This window comes from Camellia sinensis, chromosome 14 (genome assembly GCF_055761805.1).
Source record: "Camellia sinensis isolate YWXY chromosome 14, ASM5576180v1, whole genome shotgun sequence".
NCBI classification, from domain to species: Eukaryota; Viridiplantae; Streptophyta; class Magnoliopsida; order Ericales; family Theaceae; genus Camellia; species Camellia sinensis.
In genome coordinates, this window is record NC_138974.1 from 67856071 (window position 1) to 67877722 (window position 21652).

Here is a 21652-nt window from a genome sequence, read left to right on the forward strand (position 1 = left end):
AAATCACCACCTCTCTATTTAATGGTCAGAACTACCTAGCATGGTCTCAAAGTTTGACTTTGTTTTTGAAAAGCAGAGGAAAGATGGGGTATGTTGATGGCAGGATACAGGCACCTAGTACCACTGACTCAGGTTATGACCAATGGGAGATTACCAACTCTTTGATTATGAGTTGGCTTATCCATTCGATGGTTCCAGAACTTGGTGAGGGCTACTTGTCTATGGAGACTGCCCAGGACATTTGGGAGGCTGTGGCTGTTACCTATTCCCGCAAAGGAAATTTTTCACAGGCATTTGAGTTGTGTCGCTCTATTGAGGGCACACTTCAGGGGGAGCAGACTGTTCTTCAGTACTTCACTTTCCTCACCAACGGCTGGAAACGCCTTGACCACCTGGAAGACTATAAGCCCGTTTGCCCTACTGATTCTGTCGGGTACAAGAAGTTCATTGCTCGGGAACGGGTCTTTAAATTTTTGGCCGGCCTAAATATGGAGTATGATCCAGTTAGGGGTCGAGTTCTGAGTATGGACACCCTTCCTTCACTCCAGGAGGCATTTGCCTATGTACAAAATGAGGAGAGTCGTCGGTCAGCTATGATGTCCCCTGTCTCTACTGACCGTTCCGCATTACTGTCTACTCCTCGAGATGGCCTTAGCCTGCCTCCTCCGTCTGCTGCTAAGGAATCTGTATTCTGTGATTATTGCAAGAAGCCGCGGCATACTCGTGAGACATGTTGGAAGCTTCATGGGACTCCATCTGGGGGTCGGGGTGATCGGTCAGGTTCTCGAGGAGGTCGGTCAGGCCACTCTCGAGGACGTGGTTCCTATTCCCGGGCTCATCAGTCTAGTACCGTTGATACCCTTGATTCTAATTCTACTTCTGTTACCCAAGCTTCTGATACTGAGCTGGAGGATGCTTTGCGCCAATTGTTGGACCGCCGATCTCCTACTGCTCTCAGTACCGCTTCCTCGTCCTTTGCCCGCTCAGGTAACTCAGCATCTGTTCCTTGTGCTTTCCTGTGTCATACATCTTTGCCTTGGATTATTGATTCTAGTGCCTCAGATCATATGTCTGGCTCCTTTGATCTTTTCTCTGCCTATAAGCCCTCTTCAGGTCAGGACAAAGTTAGGATTGCCGATGGAACTGTTTCTTCCATTTCTGGAAAAGGTTTAGTCCAAGTCACTCCTACCATGCATCTATCTTCTGTTCTCCATGTTCCCAAGTTTTCTGTTAATCTGTTATCCTTAAGTCGTCTTACCCAGGATTTGAATTGTTGTGTGACGTTTTTTCCTGATCATTGTCTTTTTCAGGACCTTGTCACGGGGAGGACGATTGGCAGTGGTAGTGCAGAAAATGGTCTCTACTTCCTAGATCAACCGGACAAACTTGCTTACTCTTCCACCACGTCTTCTACTACTCCCGCTGATGTATGGTTGTGGCATCGGCGTCTTGGGCATCCCTCATTTCATTTACTTAAGCATTTATTTCCTTCTAGTTTCGCAAATCATCATGTGTCTGACTTTCTTTGTGAGTCTTGTCAACTTGGAAAACAACATAGAGCTTCTTTTGCTCCCAGTTTGAATAAAAGCTTAGTTCCTTTTTCATTAATACATTCTGATGTTTGGGGGCCCTCTCGTGTTCTGTCTGTGAAAGGTCATCGCTGGTTTGTTACATTTATTGATGATTTTTCTCGTGCTACTTGGGTGTATCTCATGAAAGATAAGAGTGAAGTTTTCTCTGTGTTTCGCACTTTTCATAAGATGATTTGTACTCAGTTTGGGGCCACTATCAAAATATTTCGTTCTGATAATGGCGGGGAATACATAGATTCTGGGTTAGAACAATATTTCTCTACTCATGGCATTATCCATCAGACCTCTTGCACCAATACCCCTCAACAAAATGGGGTGGCCGAACGCAAGAATCGGCATCTTCTTGACATGGCTCGGTGCATGTGTTTTTTTATGAACGTGCCTCAACCCTATTGGGGCGACGCTGTTCTCACCGCTGCCCATCTTATTAATCGTCTCCCTACCCAGGTCTTGGACAAAAAGGCTCCGCTTCACGTCCTCCTCGGTTCTCAGTCCTTGTTTTCTATTCCTCCCAAAATATTTGGTTGTGTCTGTTTTGTCCATAATCACTCTCCCTCTCGTGGTAAGTTGGACCCTCGCTCCCTCAAGTGTGTTTTCCTTGGTTATTCTCCTACTCAAAAGGGGTATAAATGTTACCACCCTTCTTCTCGTAAGTGGTTTGTGTCCATGGATGTCACTTTCTTTGAGTCCCAGTCCTATTTCTTGTCCTCTCCTGTGTCACCGTCCTCATTTCCGGGGGAGCCTTGGTGTGAAGTGAGTCCTGTGTCTCCTATGGTAGAAGTGAGTCCTGTGCCTCCTATGGTAGAACCAGTTGTTCTTGCACCCCCCTCTTCTACTGGAACTATAGAACCCACTGTCACCAAGAATAAGGATGGGCATGTTTATATCCGGGACATCGACAGAAAACAAGTTAACTGGATACAAGGGACCGTTTCTGCTACTCCACTGCCATCTCCTGCTTCTGATGAGAGTCTAGGTAACTTTGAATCTCGTGAGTCCATTGATCTTGATGTTCCTATTGCCAAAAGGAAGGGTGTGAGATCTTGTACTCAACATCCTATCTCACAGTTTGTATCATACTCTCATTTGTCATCCTCATATAGAGCGTTTGTGTCCAATATTTCCTCTGTTAGCATTCCTAACCATTTTCAGGATGCTCTTGCTATCTCTGAGTGGAAACTAGCCATGATTGAGGAAATGAAAGCACTTAAGAAGAATGGCACTTGGGAATTGACTGAGTTACCTACGGGCAAACAACCTGTGGGCTGTAAATGGGTATATACTGTGAAACACAAAACAGATGGGTCTATTGAGCGTTACAAGGCAAGACTTGTGGCAAAAGGGTTTACTCAGACATATGGCATTGATTATCAGGAGACCTTCGCACCCGTGGCTAAAATGAATTCAGTCAGAGTACTTCTCTCTCTAGCAGCTAATCTAGATTGGCCGCTTTATCAGTTTGATGTCAAGAATGCTTTTCTCCATGGTGACCTCGAAGAAGAAGTATATATGGACATTCCTCCGGGTTTTGAGGATCATCAAACAGAAGGGAAAGTATGCAAACTTCGGAAGTCGTTATATGGTCTCAAACAGTCTCCAAGGGCTTGGTTTGAAAGATTCACTCAGGCTATGTTTAAATATGGTTTCAAACAAAGTCAGGCAGATCACACATTGTTTGTGAAACATTCCTCATGCAGTAAGACTACAGCACTTATTGTTTATGTAGATGACATAGTTCTTACAGGCAATGATAGTGGAGAAATACCTCTGTTGAAAAAATACTTAGCCAAAGAGTTTGAAATCAAAGACTTGGGAAGCTTGAAGTATTTTCTGGGAATTGAAGTTGCTCGCTCTAAGGATGGGATATTTATCTCACAGAGAAAATATGTGCTTGACCTGTTGAAGGAAACTGGGATGCTTGGCTGCAAGGCATGTGCCACCCCACTGGAACCCAATCAAAAATTGGGAGATGATGAAGGAGGTGAAGTTGTGGATAAGGGGAGCTATCAACGATTAGTGGGTAAGCTCATTTACCTATCTCACTCCCGTCCTGATATTGCTGTTGCTGTCAGTATAGTTAGTCAGTTTATGCATGCTCCTCGTCAGATTCACCTTGAGGCTGTCATGAGAATCTTGAAGTATTTAAAGTCTGCTCCTGGTAAGGGTCTGTATTTTTCAAAGTATGATCATCTTCGTGTAGAAGCCTATACAGATGCTGACTGGGCTGGGTCAGTAACTGATAGGAGATCAACTTCAGGGTATTGCACATTTGTCGGCGGCAACCTAGTTACTTGGAGGAGTAAGAAACAAAATGTGGTTGCCAGGTCAAGTGCAGAAGCTGAGTTTAGAGCTATGGCACAAGGTGTGTGTGAACTTTTATGGATCAAATTATTGTTGAGTGATCTCGGTATTGCTCAGACGGACTCCATGCGGTTATATTGTGATAATAAGGCCGCCATCAACATTGCTCACAATCCAGTTCAACATGACAGGACGAAACATGTTGAGATTGATCGCCACTTCATTAAGGAGAAACTCACTAGTGGTACCATTTGTACTCCTTTTGTTCAGTCTGGTGACCAACTTGCTGACATTCTCACCAAGGGACTTGGGAATAAACCGTTTCATGACATATTAGGCAAGCTGGGCATGAGAGATATCTTCGCACCAGCTTGAGGGGGAGTGTTGGCATATTATAATCACCGAAAGTCACTTAGTATTTTATTAGCCGAAAGGCACTAGGGTCTGTAATCATTGTTATGCCCTTAGGGATCATCTTGTAATTATCTTGTTTGTAAACCCTAATCTTCATCTATAAATAAGGGGTGATATCTCATCATACCCTAAGCTGATTATTCAAGCTTCAAAATCAACTGATCATATATTAAGTGCTTGAGTAGCATTTCGAGTGGGGTGAAAATAAATTCTGTTAAGGAAACTCATATCATTAAACAACAAAGATCCACAATTTTTTGTTTGATTGAAAATAACTTATCTTACCTCTGGGCTAAGAGTCACAAAGTTGTTCTTTTGCTAGAAATAAATGAAAAGCATCCTTTTTGCCTTTTGAATAGAGTTATTAGTTATAATAAATTTTTGGGATAAAAATCATGCCTAATTGTGAGAGAGAAAGATATGCCACAGTAAAATATTCACAGAAACTTCCTCACGTATCAGTTTTTTTTAGCCAAGGTCTTATGGTCATGTTTGATTCACAAGACTAATTGTAAAGTATTAAAAATCCTATTAAATTAGTGTAGTATTTACTATCCAATTGGATTAATATCCATTGGATTAATGATCCCACCCCTACCCCATTACTAATAATCTTAAACCCAAATGTTAAAACAAACATAGGATAATTGGGCCCACGGATTAATAATCCCAATCCCATGCTCTAATCCACCCAATCAAACATGTCCTATGTGTACTAACAAAATCGAAAGGTCAAACACACGAGGCATGCCATTTCAAATTGCAAAGCATCACGTCTCACCTGACAACTCGACAATCATCACTGAAATGCTATGAACAACGACCTCATCCTCTTCTTCATAAGATTTCTCATCACTTGTGAACATTTGAAGGCAAATAAACTATAGGTGCAAAGATAAAGAAAAGTATAAGAAAAGAAAAAACAGGGTTCATTTGTCTTTTGAGCCAATACTAAGAACATATGCATAGTAATACAAATATACAAAATAATTAAAGAAAGGGAGAGACATTTTTTATCTACTGAGGAAGCTCTAGAAGCCATTCACTTTACAACAAGATAAGAATCAGGTAAGAATGTACCTCGGTAAAAAAAAACCGCTGATGTGCTACCTCCAAGAGTACAAACATCCTTGATCATCTCACTACGTATGAACCTCTGAAATAACAAACGTTATTGTTAAGAACACTGAAAGGGATATAAAAACAGAATTGTTATACTTCCACGTATATTCTTCCATAGACAGAAAGCCATAATCTATAGAAACTAATATACCAGTCAGAAACAACAATTATGATAATGATGGGAACAACAACAATAGTGATAACACTAGCAAACTAACATGAAAATAGTGGCTTGTAACAACTAATCAAAAATTATTGAAAATTCATTATTTTGTTAACAGTAAAATTTTACACTATACGTGAAAGTAAAATTTTATTGATGAAAGTAAAATTTTACTGTTTGAATTTAGCACGTTTAAACATTAAATTTTCACCATCATCATTACTAACCACCACACTTACTATGATTTTATCATTATTAGTAGAAATATTAAACAAAAAAATTATCAAAACATTGAATATTCCGCTACTAAACAATTAAATAGTAAATTAAAACACTAAAACAACTTATTTGTTTCAAATTTCAACCTCAATATTCAAATTGATCTGAATAAAAGTAAATAAATCTTTGGGTACCAAGAGAAATGAGAGAGAAACCGGAGAGAGACAAAGTGGTGATCACCAATAGTAAATCTGAAACTATGGCAATGGTGTTGGAGAGAGAGGATGGATAGAGATGAGGCAAGTTTGGTGGCCTTTTTCTCACAGATCTGAGGTTTCCGATCTTCAATATGAGGTCGCTGGTCACAGATCTGAGTTTGGTGCTGTTTGGTGTAGCTGTTAAAACAGATTATAGATTATAGCTTAACAGATTATAGATTATGACTTTAATCAGAAGCTGTTAATCTGTTTGGTATAGCTGTTGGATTATAGATTTAAGTTGCTGAGTAATGTTTGTTAAATAAGCTGTGAAGTAGCTTTTTCAATTAATTTTTATTTTTTATTATTCACTATTTATTTACATTTCTCATAAAAAATAATAATAATATTTTATAGTCTATTTGGGTCTTTTTCTATATTTAAAAAAATATATAAAAAAAAATTTAAGAGTAAAACGTGAATTAATATGTCCACAGCAGAAGCTGATAATCAGAAACATGGGATGAGTAGCTTCTCAGAATCAACTTTTTTGACTTAAAATAAGTTGTTAGAATCAGAAGCTGTTTGAAATAAGTTTAACCAAACAGTCCAAAATAACTTTTTAAAAGCCAGAAGTCATAAGTTGGCTAAAAAAAGCCCCACCAAACACCTCCTTTATCAGTAGCAGATCTGAGATGGCTATGGTTAACGATGAAGGCAGTGGTCAATGATGTTAGATCTAAGACCGGCGGATGGTGGAAATGATCAAACACTAAGTTGTGTCTGAGAGAGAGAGAAAGAGAGAGAGAGAGAGAGAGAGAGAGAGGAGACGATGAGCGACAAGAGACAAAGTGGTGGTCGCCGACAGTAGATTTGAAATGATGGCAATGGTGTTGGAGAAAGACGGGGCAACTTTGGTGGCCTTCTTCTCACAGATCTGAGGTTTTCAATCTCCGATCTGAGGTCGTTGGTATCAAATCTGAGTTCGGTGATAATGGATATGAGATAGCGGTGGTTAACGGTGAAGGCAATGGTCACTGATGTTAGATCTGAGATCGGCGGCTGGTGGAAATGATCAAACACTAGATTGTGTCACACACACACACACACACAGAGTAAGCGATGGAGACGATCAAACACTAAATTTTGCGTCAGAGAGAGAGAGAGCAAGAAATAAATAACTGAAGGATTGTACAACCAGAAGGGAAAAATTTGTCATTAAAATTTACTTCCCCAAACAATTCCTTCAAACACCATTAAACCTAAAATGAGGGATCTCATGCATTAAAATTTATTTGGGTGGACTCGAATTTACTTCCCCAAGGATTTTTCACTATTTTTTCAATTCCCCAAGGATTTTTCACTATTTTTTCCAATGATAAAACAAAAATTATGTAAAATTACCAATATTATCCTCCTTTAGACTTTAAAAATTAGGGTGATGATTGAGACCCCCTCTAATCGCCACCCCCACCACCCCTCACAAACACGTGGCGGATGGTGATTGGAGGAGAAGGAATAAAAAAAAAAGTAGCCAATCAAGTGAAGAGGGGGTCAAGGGGGTGGGAAAAAAAGGGGGTCCAAGTCATTATTGTAAAAATTATTATCTTTGACTCAAATATATACATAACATATAATAATTATTTATCCTTACATATGACATATTAAATAAATATAAAATTATATACTTTGCACGTGTCCTGCACATGTCATGTCCTACATATTTTGAAAATTTTCTATGTCAAGGTGTCCATGTTTCTTAGGGTCTACTTGTAAACTCATCCCTAAAGATCATGGAATAAGGTTGTGGTTCGAGGAATAACCAAAAGGAGAAAGGGTTACACACCCAACTTGTCCAAATTCTTGCTCTCTATCTTAGAATTTCCAAGTAATTATTTTTATCAATAACTAAGGAATGACCGCGCGCGGGGGAGGGGAGAGGGATAGGGGGAAGGAAGAGAGCAAATGAAGTCAGAAAAGATACAAGCAAATCACACCATATAACAATGGTATAATAACAAGGCACAATAAAATATAATTACTTGAATGTAGAAGGATAAAATTAAATGATATAGATGTAAAAATGGCCACATCTCTTATGAGTAAAGGAGAGTCGCAAAGATTAGATGAATTGTGTGGATCAATCCCAACCTTTGTGTAACACATTAATAAACACTATCAACAACTAAATCTGCAACCAAAGATATGTTTTTATTTTTTTTTTAATTAGTACCAAAGATATGTTTCCATAACCCCGATAAGAGGTCCTCCAGACTCATGGATTGACTTGAAGGGAAAGCATATAGATAAATCCTCTTCCTCGTGATTTGGAGCGAAGAGAGCAACAAAAAAGCAAGGTTGCTAATTCCATGAATTAAAGTAGAAGCAAGAAATGATATAATCAAATTGAATATAAAATTACTGATTAGATGGTAGAGCTAATCACATGAAGCAATGAAAATGCAAGTTAACTTAGCATACCCCTAGGAAGATTAGAACAAGATTTGATGCCACAACTTAGTTTGAAAATCCACTAGAGCTTCAGAGATGATTAAGGTCAAAACCTCTGATTTCTTGCTTGCTAGAATGCATAAATAGAGATTCAGGGCATCAAACCTTTCTCAAGGTCGTTCTGTGACCATGATTTTTCATGTCACCAAGCCATAGAGGTCACGGCATTATATAGTCTTAGATTAGGGTTGGGGTTTGGATGAGGTTTTTGTTTTTGGGTAGGTAAATCATAAGCCAACACATCCTATGAAGAGGGTAATACATGTCTAGCTTCTACACAAAACATAATCTATCGAGTAGATCTAAAAAAATTCAGAACGAGGCCAAGCATAGGAAAAACAACTAGGGCCAGTAAATTAATGATATACAAAAATCAGCCCCCTAAAACCCCCCAATCTCAAAGAATCCAGCCCATGGTTTTGGCCAAACTAGCACGTGGTTTTGGCAAAACAGCCCATAGTTTTGAGGGGAAACCAGCCCATGGTTTTGGGGCTCATAGCGTAGCACATCATTGGAGATGACAGCTCCTCCCAGCGCACATAAAAAATAGCCTCAATTTTATCCGATGGTTACGGAACAATGTCCTAGAATGCTCTTTCATTATTGTTGGGCAACTCAAGCCACAACTAGGTTAAAATACGTTTTTAGAATGTGCTTTTATTATTGTTGGGCAACTTGGGCCACAACTAGGTTGAAAGATCTAGTCCAAATTAGAAATAAAACTTTTTTAAGTAGTCCAGAATAGTGACTTCTACCCATCAGGTGCTCGTCTTATCCTTGCATTTGGGCCAAGAAGCATGAACACGTATGGACACGACACAGACACATTGACATGAAAATTTTCAAACAATGATAGACACGACACGTGGGGGACGTATGCAAAATATAGGATTTTACATATTTATTATAAATCATATATAAAAATAAATAAATACTATATGTCATAAACATGAATATTTAAATAAAAGATAATAACTTTTAAAGTCTAAATGATAAGAACAGGTATAAATTTACATTGTTTTTACTTTATGATTGAGTTCCAAGTTATTTATTCAAAAGTGTACGTGTTTTTCATGTGTGGCCCAAATGTTAGGAAGCATCCAACGATTGTCATGTCATTTCGTATCAATGTCGGACACAACATGTTAACGTCTTATAAGTGTCTGTGCTTCTTTTAGGTTTAGAGAAGAGAAAGAGTTAGGGAATGAATTAGAATTCATTCCCTTTTATATTGATAATACTGAGTAATTACAGAAGTGCCAAAAGGCATAATATAAGGAAACACAATCACACATTTCCTATTCTAACTTAATTCCTATTCTAACACTCCCCTCAAGCTGGTGCGAAAATATCGCTCATACCCAGCTTGTTGAGAATGCCATGAAATGGTTTGCTCCCAAGCCCCTTGGTGAGAACATTGGCTAGTTGGTCTCCAGTCTTCACAAATAGAATACATATAATACAACTACTGAGTTTTTCCTTGATGAAGTGCTTATCAATCTTCACATGCTTAGTCCTATCATGTTGAACTGGATTATGTGCTATGTTGATTGTGGCCTTGTTGTCACAGTATAGTTACATGGAGTCATTCTGATGAATTCCCAAGTCTCCCAACAATAGTTTAATCGACAATAACTCACATACTCCCTGAGCCATAGTCCTGAATTCTGCCTCAGCACTAGATCTAGCAACCACATTCTGTTTCTTATTTCACTATGTGACTAGGTTGCCACCAACAAATGTGCAATATCCGGAAGTTGATCGTCTGTCAGTGACGGATCCAGCCCAATCTGCATCAATAAATGCCTCCACACTGAGATGGCCATGTTTTGAGAAATAGAGACCATTTCCAGGAGAAGATTTCAAGTATCTCAGAATTCTCATAACTGCCTCTAAGTGGGAAGTTCTTGGAGCATGCATAAACTGACTCACCATACTCACTGCAATAGCAATGTCTGAACGTGAGTGGGATAAGTATATAAGCTTTTCCACTAGTCTCTGGTATCTCCCCCTATCCACTGGATCTCCCTCTTGATCCCCACTCAGTTTCTGGCTCGATTCTAGAGGTGTCTCACATGGTCTACCTCCAAGCATTCCAGTTTCCTTTAGCAAGTCAAGTACATACTTCTTCTGACATATGAAGATGCCATCCTTGGACCAAACTACTTCAATGCCCAAAAAATATTTCAAATAGCCTAAGTCTTTGATCTCAAACTCCTTGGCTAAGTATTTTTTCAAACGAGGAATCTCCTCAACATCATCTCTTGTCAGAACAATATCATCAACATAGACAATAAGAGTTGTGGTCTTACCATGTGAGGAGTGTTTCACAAACAAGGTGTGACCAACTTGACTTTGATTGGACCCATATTTCAGCATAGCTTGAACAAACCTTTCGAACTAAGCCCTCAGAGACTGGTTTAGCCCATAAAGTGACTTTCGGAGCCTGCAGACTTTACCGTTGGACTTAGCACCCGCAAAACCAGGAGGAATATCCATATAGACCTCTTTTGCTAGATCTCCATAAAAGAAGGCATTCTTCACATCAAACTGATGAAGTGGCCAATCCAAATTTGTAGCAAGAGAGAGTAAGATTCTCACAGAATTCATCTTAGAATTCATCTTAGCAACCGATGCGAATGTCTCCTGGTAATCCACCCTATAAGTTTGAGTGAAGCCCTTAGCAACTAGTCTTGCTTTGTACCGTTCTATGGAACCATCTGCTTTGTGTTTTACCATGTACACCCACTTACACCCAACAGGATTTTTGCCTCTAGGTAACTCCACTAACTCCCAAGTGTCACTCTTGCTGAGAGCTCTCATCTCTTCCATCATGGCATGCTTCCATTCAGGAATAGAGAGAGCATCCTAAAAATTGGTAAGTAGAGACACAGAAGACACTTTAGACAGAAAAGCTTTATATGACGAAGACAAATTAGAATAAGAGACATGATTAGTAATAGGATGCTGAGTACATGACCGAACCCCCTTCCTATTAGCAATGGGAATATCAAGATCTGAAAAATCAGGAATAGGAACACTAGAATCAGAATTACCTGGACTCTCAGGAGAAAGGGTTGACTCTGGACACTCATCCGGAGAAGAAGTTGGCAATAGAGGAAGGAAAGTAGTCTCTTGCATCTAGGTGACTTGCTATCTGTCCTTGTCCCTAATATAAACTTTGCCTGCTTCCTTTTCCTCAACAACTGCTAGCTCATCATCCTCTATCTGTTCAACCACGAGCAGAAGTGGAACAGAAATCCCTTCACACCAAGGTTCCCCCTGAAGGGATGACTGTGATACCATAGAGGTCGGAAAGTAAGGCTGAGACTCAAAGAAAGTGGCATCCATGGAGACAAACCAATTGCGAATGGAAGGATGAAAACACTTATAACCCTTTTTGGTGGCAGAATAACCTAGAAAAACGCACGTAAAGGACCAAGGATCTAATTTACCACAAGCGGGTGAATAATTATGGACAAAGCAAACACAACCAAAAGTCTTAAGAGAAATGGAGAACCCGAAAGAGGTAGACTCGAATAAAACTTGAAGAAGTGTTTGTTTTTGAAGGACTTGGGTAGGAAGACGACTAATCAAATAAACGGCAGTGAGAACCGCTTCCCCCCAATACGATTGAGGAACCAGAATCTAAAAGGATAGACAACAAGCGACATCAAGGACATGGCAATTTTTTCATTCTGCAACATCATATTGTTGAGGGGTATTAGTGCATGAAGTTTGGTGAAGAATGCCATGAGTGGCAAAGTAAGTGGCAAGACCAGAGTCAATACATTCCCCCCCATTATCAGAACGGAGAATTTTGGCAACTGTCCCAAACTGAGTACAAACCATTTTATGGAAGTTTTGAAACACAAAAAATACCTCATTTTTATCTTTCATCAAATAGACCCAAGTGGCCCGGGAACAATGATCTATGAAGGTAACAAACATCGGTTAAAGACACGAAACGAGATGGACCCCATACATCAGAATGAATCAAAGAAAATGGAACGAAGCTTTTATTAATAGAAGGAGCAAAAGAGGCTCTGTGTTGTTTTTCAAGTTGACAAGACTCACATTGAAAATTTGACACATTATTTTTCTCAAAAACAGAAGGAAATAAATGCTTAAGTAATAAAAAAGAGAGATGTCCTTAGCAACGGTGCCACAGCCAAATATCTTCCTTGATGGATGGTAACTGAATAGAAGAATGAGCCAGCTTGTCTGTCTGATCCAGAATGTAGAGCCTATGTTCCTCTCTACCACTGCCAATCCTCTTCCCCGTGATAAGGTCCTAAAAAAGACAATGATCAGGAAAAAAAAGTCACGCTACAATTTAAGTCATGGGTAATACGACTCAAAGATAAAAGATTAATACTGAAATTGGGAACATGGAGGACAGAAGACAAAGGAAGGGAAGGGGTGGCATGAATTAAACCTTTCCTTAAAATAGACGAAATGGTACCATCAACAATACGCACTTTTTCCTGACCTGAGGAAGGGTTATACTCTGAAAATAAATTAGAGGAGCCAGACATATGGTCGGAAACACCAGAATCAATAATCCATAGTACAGACGTATGAGATAGCAATGCACATGGAGATGAAGCCAAGTTATCTGAATTGGCAAAGGAAGAAGAGGGTGCACCTGGAGCAGACGGGAAGGCTCGGCGGTCTAGCAAGTGGCGAAAAGCAATCTCAAAATCCGAGGCCAATAACCCCGAAACATCAGCAGCCAAGGAAACAACGGGAGATGAAGGTGGTGGCTCAACCGTGTCGGAAAGATGCGCCTGTGCATTGGCCCCTCGGCCTCTCGACTGACCCCCTCGAGTACTAGGGCGGTCTCCTTGGCCACCAGAAGGGGTTCCATGCAGCTTCTAACAAGTTTCTCTAGTGTGGCAAGGTCTACAGCAGTAGTCACAGTAAAGCTGATCCTTCTCAGAGGAGGGACAAAAACCACGAGGCACACTATCTCGAGGAGGGGCAGAAACTAAGGCAGAGCAATCACTAGTGACAGGAGGAAACATAGCAGAGCGACGACTTTCCTCATTTTGCACAAAAGCAAAGCCTTTCTGAAGAGAGGGAAGCACATCTATGCCAAGTACTCGGCTTCGAACAGGATCATACTCTACATTGAGCCCTTCCAAGAACTTGAAAACCCATTCTTGCACCACAAACTTCCGATAACTAGCAGAATCAATGGGACAGACAAGCTTGTAATCCTGAAGGTGATCAACCCACTTCCACCCATTGCTAAGGAAGGTAAAATACTGGAGAATAGTCATCTTACCTTGTACCAACCTTTCAATGGAGCAACGTAACTCGAAGGCCTGTGAAAAATTCCCCTTTCGGGAGTAAGTAGTAGCAATCGCCTCCCAAATATCCTAGGCACTGTCCACAAACAAGTAGCCCTCTCCAATCTCAGGTACCATAGAATGTATCAATCAACCCATGATCAGGGAGTTAGTAATCTCCCACTGGTCATAACTCGAATCCGTGGTATTGGGTGCCTGTATTCTTCCATCAACATAACCCACCTTCCCTCTGCTCTTCAAAAAAATAGTCAGGGTCTGCGACCAGGCGCGATAATTCTGATCATTGAATAGAGAGGTTGCGATCTTAAGACCAGGGTTGAGGTTATCAGTCATAGTAGAAGGTATAATGGAATTCTCGTTCTTAGGTGGCTGAGAAGTAGTGGATTCACTAAGGGAATCTGCCATGGATACTCTACTTTTTAACTCTCAAACACAATGCCAATCACAAACTTAGAAGATAACAGTGGAAGAAAAGACCCAACTACCACTATGCAAGCATAAAGGATTAAGAACTCAAAGGATTCTGTAAATTTTTTTTTATTTTTTATCTTTTACTGCATTTTTATTTTACTGTTTTTTTATTATTTATATATATATATATTTTATTTTTATGTATTAAGAAAGAAACAGAGAAGACGACAAGTTCAGGCCATGTATTAGACCCCAGTCAACACACCAGTAAACCAAGACGACCAGACGAGTGCGACTGAGGCAAGGGTTGACCAGACGAGTGCGACGGAAGTAGGAGTAGACCAGACGAGGACTACAAAGCCTCCAGGAATGTCGACAAAAGCAGAGGTGAACCAGACGAAGTCTACAAGGACTCTAGGAGTGCCGACAGACCTATATGGATGAGCTAGGGCTGCTGACAAGCCTAGAGGAGGGCAGAGGCTGCTTCGGCTGCCCTGGAGAGAGCCGACTGTCCTTCGGCTTAGTTGGGTGAAGGCCGAATGGCCAAGGGCTGCCTTCGGGTGGCCTAGGCAGTCCTACAGTGTTGTTTGAATGGTGTTAGGTTCCTCCTATTGAGGATCCGATACCATATAAGTTTAAAGAAGAGAAAGAATTAAGGAATGAGTTAGAATTCATTCCCTTTTATATTGATAATACTGAGTAATTACAGGAGTGCCATAAGGCATAATAGAAGGAAACACAATCACACAATAACACATTTCCTATTTTAACTTAATTCCTATTCTAACACTTCTTACAAATGGGGTAATCTTTCAAAATTTATATTTATTTGTATGTTTAATGAATTAAATTATTTTTATAGAAAAAATATATCAATTAATGTGATGATTTAGAGAAGAGTACAGTTCACAATGCTTTGGTTTACATGTGATCGAAGCTAAACATTGCAGGGGAATTTACTTCCCATGCTTCAAGCAGTAGTGCACGTGTGGTAATTAAATCCAACACCCCCTTTCAACTATTTGCAAATACCATATTGACCCCTTCAACTATGAAAATGTATACTTTCAAAAGGGGTGTATTTGTATGATTTTCAAAGTTGAGGGGGTCCATATGTACTGGTTGATAGATGAGGAAGTAAATTGATATGTGCTAATAGTTGAGGGGGTGTTGGTGGAATTAACCCTAATGAAATTCATGGTGGGCCTTAGTACTCTTGCAACATGCATTAACAAGATTTGTTTGGCTAGTCTTCATCAAAATAAACATTTTAACAATTATTTGACAGTCAGCTTCATGTACAAGGATAACATTGTTGACACTCCATTTTAGTTAGCTAAATTCAATTTGAGAGCATGAAAGTTTCAGAAAACAATGGAAGTCAGCAACACAAGTGTTAAAGGCCTATTACTTTGTCTATTGAATTAAAGCAAGATCTAATTCAAAATTAGCACAAGATAGCATATGTCCAGAATCACAAGGATTTAGCTCATTTATTGGGATTTCTCATTTTCATAATGCAATGGGCCAGGCCCTACCAGGTCATATGAATCTTTTGGGCTATTGGAATCATTGTTGCACTAGGAGATATAAGCAAGCTTGGCAACGAGACCCTCTTAGCCTTACGTAGTGTAAATTGAGGGAGAGAAATGGAACCTTTGAGAATGTTGAGTTGCAATCACCTTATTTGGTTTTAATTTTCTAGATTCACTTTTCAAAAAATTGATTTTTTTTTTTGTTTTCTGTGTTTTTTTTTCACTGAATTTTTTAAATATTTTAAGCAATTTTTTAATTTTTAGATACACCTGACATAAATATACTTAAAAAGTATAATATTTGAGAAAAAAATCTTTAAAAAATTCACTAAATAACCAAAAAAAAAAAAAAAAAAGAAAGAAAGAAAGGCCAGTACATTTTCATATTCTTATGTATTTATCGATTTTTTAAAATATTTTTTTACAAATATTATATTTTTTAGATACATCTAGGTAAGGTGTATCTAACGTAAAAAAAAAATTGCTTAAAATTTTAAAAATATTCACTAAAGAAAAAAAAAAAAAAAGAAAAAAAAAAAAAAAACTCAATTTTCAAAAGATTGAATCTAGAAAATTGAAACCAAACAAGATGAATACTACACGAGTCCCTTGTGCTCAAATCCTTTCAATTTTGGTTCTCAAGAAACACACCTGGGTTGTTATTCTCTTTTGCGGATTTCATAGAAGATTAGTCTTTGAGTAGCTCCTACACATAACAAGTCCACATGTGTTGCACCATTTTTGAGGTTTCAGTGTATATATATATTTTCACCTCTTCCAAAAACTAAAAGAATCATATTAGCCAAATTCAAGATAGCTGCTATTAACATAATCTATTTTCTAGTAAAAATTAAAAAGCCCAGCTCATACTTTTCCTTAAAACCCAAGTATTAAGGAGAGGGAAACTAAAGCCTTATAACTAGCACAAATGAGGCAACTCCAGGCGATATGAGACATATTCCAACACACCCTCCTGGACTAGAACATACAATAGCCAGACAAAACGGCACATCAGTCACAGGCCCAACCAAACTCTGATACCAAATTGAAAAACCCAATCCACACTTCTCCTTAAAACCTAGGTATTAAGGAGAGCGAAACTAAAACCTTATAACCAACACAGATGGGACAACTCTAGGCGATGTGGGACACATTCCAACAGTAGATGCATCCCTAGTAACTAAGCTGTAGATACTTTGTTTATATTGTATAGCAAAGTACCAAACTAAAAATAATAATTGAAGTTAACAAAGTAGTGCATGAGGGGTACATAAAGCTTACCGAGAAATGGAGCAGTTCTAACAACTTTCAAGAGTATCCATGCTAAGACAGCCACTAATATCATCCGTGTCTCGCTGATCAAAAAAATATCATCTGTGTCTCTTACTTTCTTCTGTGTTTCTTATATATACAATTCTACTTAAAAGTGTTTCCAAAACATCTACTTATCAATAAATTTAGTTTTAGAAATCAGATTATAGATAGACACCGACGGTTTTAAACCCGACTCTATCATATCATTTACAAAAATTTCAGCCTCTTTCCGCTTTCCATCCTTGCAAAGAACTTCTGTAGTCAAACTGTAGCTTGCCACATTTGGAACCATTCCATTCTCACCCATTTCTTTAAGCAGTCTTAGGGCCCTATAGGAGTTACCCTCTTTGCAGTATCCATCCATAAATCATCATGTTGTATATTACATGGTTTGGCTCCAAACGCACCTCACTCATTGATCTAAAAAGTCTTGATGCTTCTTTCATATTACCTTTTCTACACCACCCACTTGTCAAGACACCATAGGTGCAAACATCTGCCTCCAAACCAGCCTTCTGCATGGAGTGATACAATTCAAACACCTTTTCCATGTTATTCCATCGAATAAAAGCATCAATTAGAATTGTATATGTTGTCTTTGTTGGAGAACTGCCTCTCTCCTCCATCTCCAAAATTAAGCTTGAAGCTTGTGCTGGATTTCCCACTCTAGAGAAACCTTCAATTAGAACATTATAGGTAATCAAAGATGGTGACAAACCATTGGGCTTCATTTCATTGAACAAATTTCCAGCCTTCTCTAGCTTCCCAACACTACAAAACCCGTCTAGTAGAGTGCTGTAAGTGATTATATTTGGACTCAAACCAGCCCTCTCCATCCGACCCACCAACTTCTCAGCCTCCAACACCTTCATCTCTCGACACAACCCACCAACTAAAGTGTTATATGTCACAACATTACACAGCCCTCTTTCAAGCATTTCATCAAACAGTTGAAATGCATCACTCACTTTGCCATCGTTACAATACTCACTCATTATAGAATTGTAAGTATAAATGTTAGGAGAAACACCATCGAGCTTCATCTTCTCCCACAGCTCAAACCCATCTTTTTTAGACCCTTTCTTGAAAAACCCATTGATCAAAACTGTATAAGTAAATTGATTAGCAACCAAACCCAACTCCCCCATTTCATTAAACAACTTCTTTGCTCTATTAATGTCACCGCTCTTACAACACCCATCAATCAAAGTAGCGTAGATCACAACGTTTGGACACAAACCCAGATCCTCCAATTGAGCTAGAACCTCAAAAGCTCTATTTAGATCACCATTCTCGCAACAACCCTTTATCATTATTCCAAAACTATACACATCCATTCCAACCCTACCCCTCATATCCTTAAAAACCCGCCAAGCTTTTTGAAAACTGTTGGACCTAAGAAGACAAGCTAAAAACCCATTGAAAGAATTCGATGAGGGCACGAGGCCTTTTTCGATCATTTCAGTGAAATAAAAGAGGGATTGTTCGAGTAACTGAAGCTGAACATGGGTATTGACGATGGATTCTTAGAGAAGAACATGGAGGGGCTTGAAATCCAAATGGGTTTGTGTTAAATGGTTGAGAAGAGATGAAATAGTGAAGAATGAGGAAGAAATTCGACCGGAGAGAAGTCGAAGGAGGAGAGATTGGGCATGTGAGAGCATTCCGGACGAGAGGAAGAGGTGGAGAACAAAGGATATGGATTGGTGGGTGTGATCGAAGCCATGGAGTGTTGAGGAGTTGAAGAGTGAAAGCTTGGTGGTTTTGCGACATTGATTTTGTTTTTGGAACTTGCTCTGTTTTCCTAAGAGCATGAAATCAGTTTATTTTGGTGGGAATAAGAGAAAGAAGGATTGTGATTTAGCATTGGGTGAGAAATCTATATCTATAGTATTATTAAAAGCCAACGGGAAGTTTGGAGTCCTGAAGCCTTGCTTAGAAAATTTTTCTTCTTTTTCCTAAGATGATCATAACTTCTTAAATAATTATATTATTTTCACACTTACATCAATTTGTAATTAAGGGTAACATAATAAATTCAAACCAATCAATTTCACTATCCCACGTTTCCAAACTGCACGGCCGTTAATTTTCGGTACAATCTCTCTCACATTTCCAAACTGCACAGCAGTTAATTTCCTGTACAATCTCTCTCTCTCTCTCTCTCTGTTTCTATGTCTACAAGTTTGGCATAAGGCTCTCTTTTATCCATGGCTTCATCTTCTGATTTCGAAACCTCCTCAAACAACATTTCATACCAGGGTATGTCAAATTCTTTACAAACCCATTTTTCTATGTCATGTTCATACACAAACATATATATATATACATATATAGACTCTTTTTTTTTTTTGGGTCTATCTTTCTGTAGATTCGTGCGTTCATTCTTGACAAACAGATCTGCAAAGAAGCAAGCTTTGTTTTGGTGAAATCGGATGGGCAATGCAAACGGAAGAGAAGATTTAGCCAATGGCGATCCCGACGATCCCTCCACAGGATCCAACGGTGAATTGCGATTCCGCTCCAATTACCTGCCAAACTCCATTCCTCCTCCTGCACGTCTGCCTTCTCCTGATTTGATGGCCAATTCCCCTCCGGCGAGCCCCGCTCGCTTTCGATCCCCGCTCATGTTCGCTCCTCAGGTTTCTTCTCTTCACTTCACTCCACTTCAATTGATAGATTATGTGAATCATTCGAAGATCAAAATTGAATTTTTTATTAGTTTTTGTTTATTTTCTAATTTGTTAGATCCTTTATTTTAGTAATTTTTTTAAACTCTTTTACTCTACCAAAAAAGAAGAAGAAAAAAAAGTAGAGTAGGGAGATTGATGTAATAGTGACTTTTATTGGAGTGGCCAAACGATGCCGTGTTCATTTTTTATGCTTATCAATCTGTTTGGAGATGATGCTAAATAATGGGTTTGTTTCAAATTCTTGATTCGTCAATGTTAGCACTTAGCAGCAAAGCAATATAAGGGTTGTGATTCTTCCTTCTTTTATCGAGACGATCGAATCAGCGGCACACACGTCACTTATGGTATCTACGATATTGAGGGCGCGATTGGCTTAGTAAAGATAATAAAAAAAGTTCCAACTGGTGAATTTTATCCATGGCTTCATCTTCTGATTTCAGAACCTCCTCAAACAACATTCCATACCAGGGTATGTCAAATTCTTTACAAACCCATTTTCTATGTCATGTTCATACACAAACATATATATACATATATATACAAATTATTGTTTCGATTCCTCAAAATAGCTAATCATATATTTATGTGTATACTGCAGGATTGGATTGTCATGATGAGAATGTCCTCAAAAAACACGTCGTTCTTTGATCGGAACAAAGACGGTGTTGTTTATCCTTGGGAAACTTTTCGAGGCTTTTTTTTCTTTGATTTTCATTTTATATAATTTTGATCAATAAGTGTGTGTATATATATATCATATCAAATTCAAAAAAAGTTATACGATTGAATATATAAATAAATAAATAAAAAATTGAATATAAAAATAATTTTAGCCAAACTCAATATTCTTAATTAAATAAATCCTCATTCTTAACTCAAAGAAATTTCATAAATATGAAAAAAAATTAAAAACTCAAAAAAAAAAAAAACTCAAAGAGATGTGTGTATATATCATATCAAATTCAAAAAAAAAAAATTTATGCAATTGAATATATGAATTAAAATTTTTTTTTGAATGAGGATATATTAAAATTTTTATCAATTGAAAAGTAGTGTTCTTTAATTCAATTTTTATTGACTCAATCGCATAATTTTTTTAAAAAAATTATGCACACGCATCGCGTGTGCCCTCACCGCTAGTACATATCAAAATGTTCAGTTTTCGGTTTTCTGAATTGAATTTTTTTTTTTAAATTGTGTTTTTTATTTTTTTGTTTTTTTTAGTGAATATTTTTAAAATTTTAAATTATTATTTTTTATTTTTTTAGATGTATTTTACGTAGATGTATTTAAATAGTAAAATATTTGTGATAAAATATTTTTAAACAATTAATAAATATATAAAAATACGAAAATGTATTGGATCGTTATTTTATTTTATTTTTGTATTTTTTGGTACTTAGTATATTTTTTTTTAAAAAAAAAATCACAAATATTATATTTTTTAAGTGTATCTATATTAGGTGTATCTAAAAACTAAAAAAAAAAAAATTTGCCTAAAACATTAAAAAAATTCATTGAAAACATTAAACTACGGAAAATAAAAAAATAGAAATTTCTGAAAATTAAAACTAAACAAACTGATTTTTAAAAATATTTACATATTCATGAAAGTATATAATTTAATGGGGAATTGACTAGGAAATCCCATTTGGTAGACTTATGCTCCAGATGGTCCCAAATTTATTTTTATGTACCACATAATCCTCATGTACATAGATTATCTAAAATGCCATTAAGTGTAATGTGTATGGGGTGGGTTGAGATTTTTGGTGTGACAGAAGAGTGTGACATTGACTGAAATCAACACCAATGAGACCTGTGGTGCCCCGACCCGTTAATGCTTTGAAATCCCTAATTTGGAA

General features: G+C 38.0%; 1 protein-coding gene across 1 annotated transcript in view; it reads right to left on the reverse strand.

The window, feature by feature from the left end:
• Positions 1-18980, reverse strand: part of LOC114290835 (uncharacterized) — a 54611-nt gene extending 35631 nt beyond the window's left edge. Inside the window, 4 exon segments of the mRNA XM_028234839.2 lie at positions 5089-5188; positions 5388-5463; positions 17062-17455; positions 17457-18980. Coding sequence (XP_028090640.2) covers positions 17222-17455; positions 17457-18908 — 1686 coding nt within the window. The 5' untranslated portion in view covers positions 18909-18980 and the 3' untranslated portion in view covers positions 5089-5188; positions 5388-5463; positions 17062-17221.
• Between the last annotated feature and the right edge of the window lie 2672 nt (positions 18981-21652).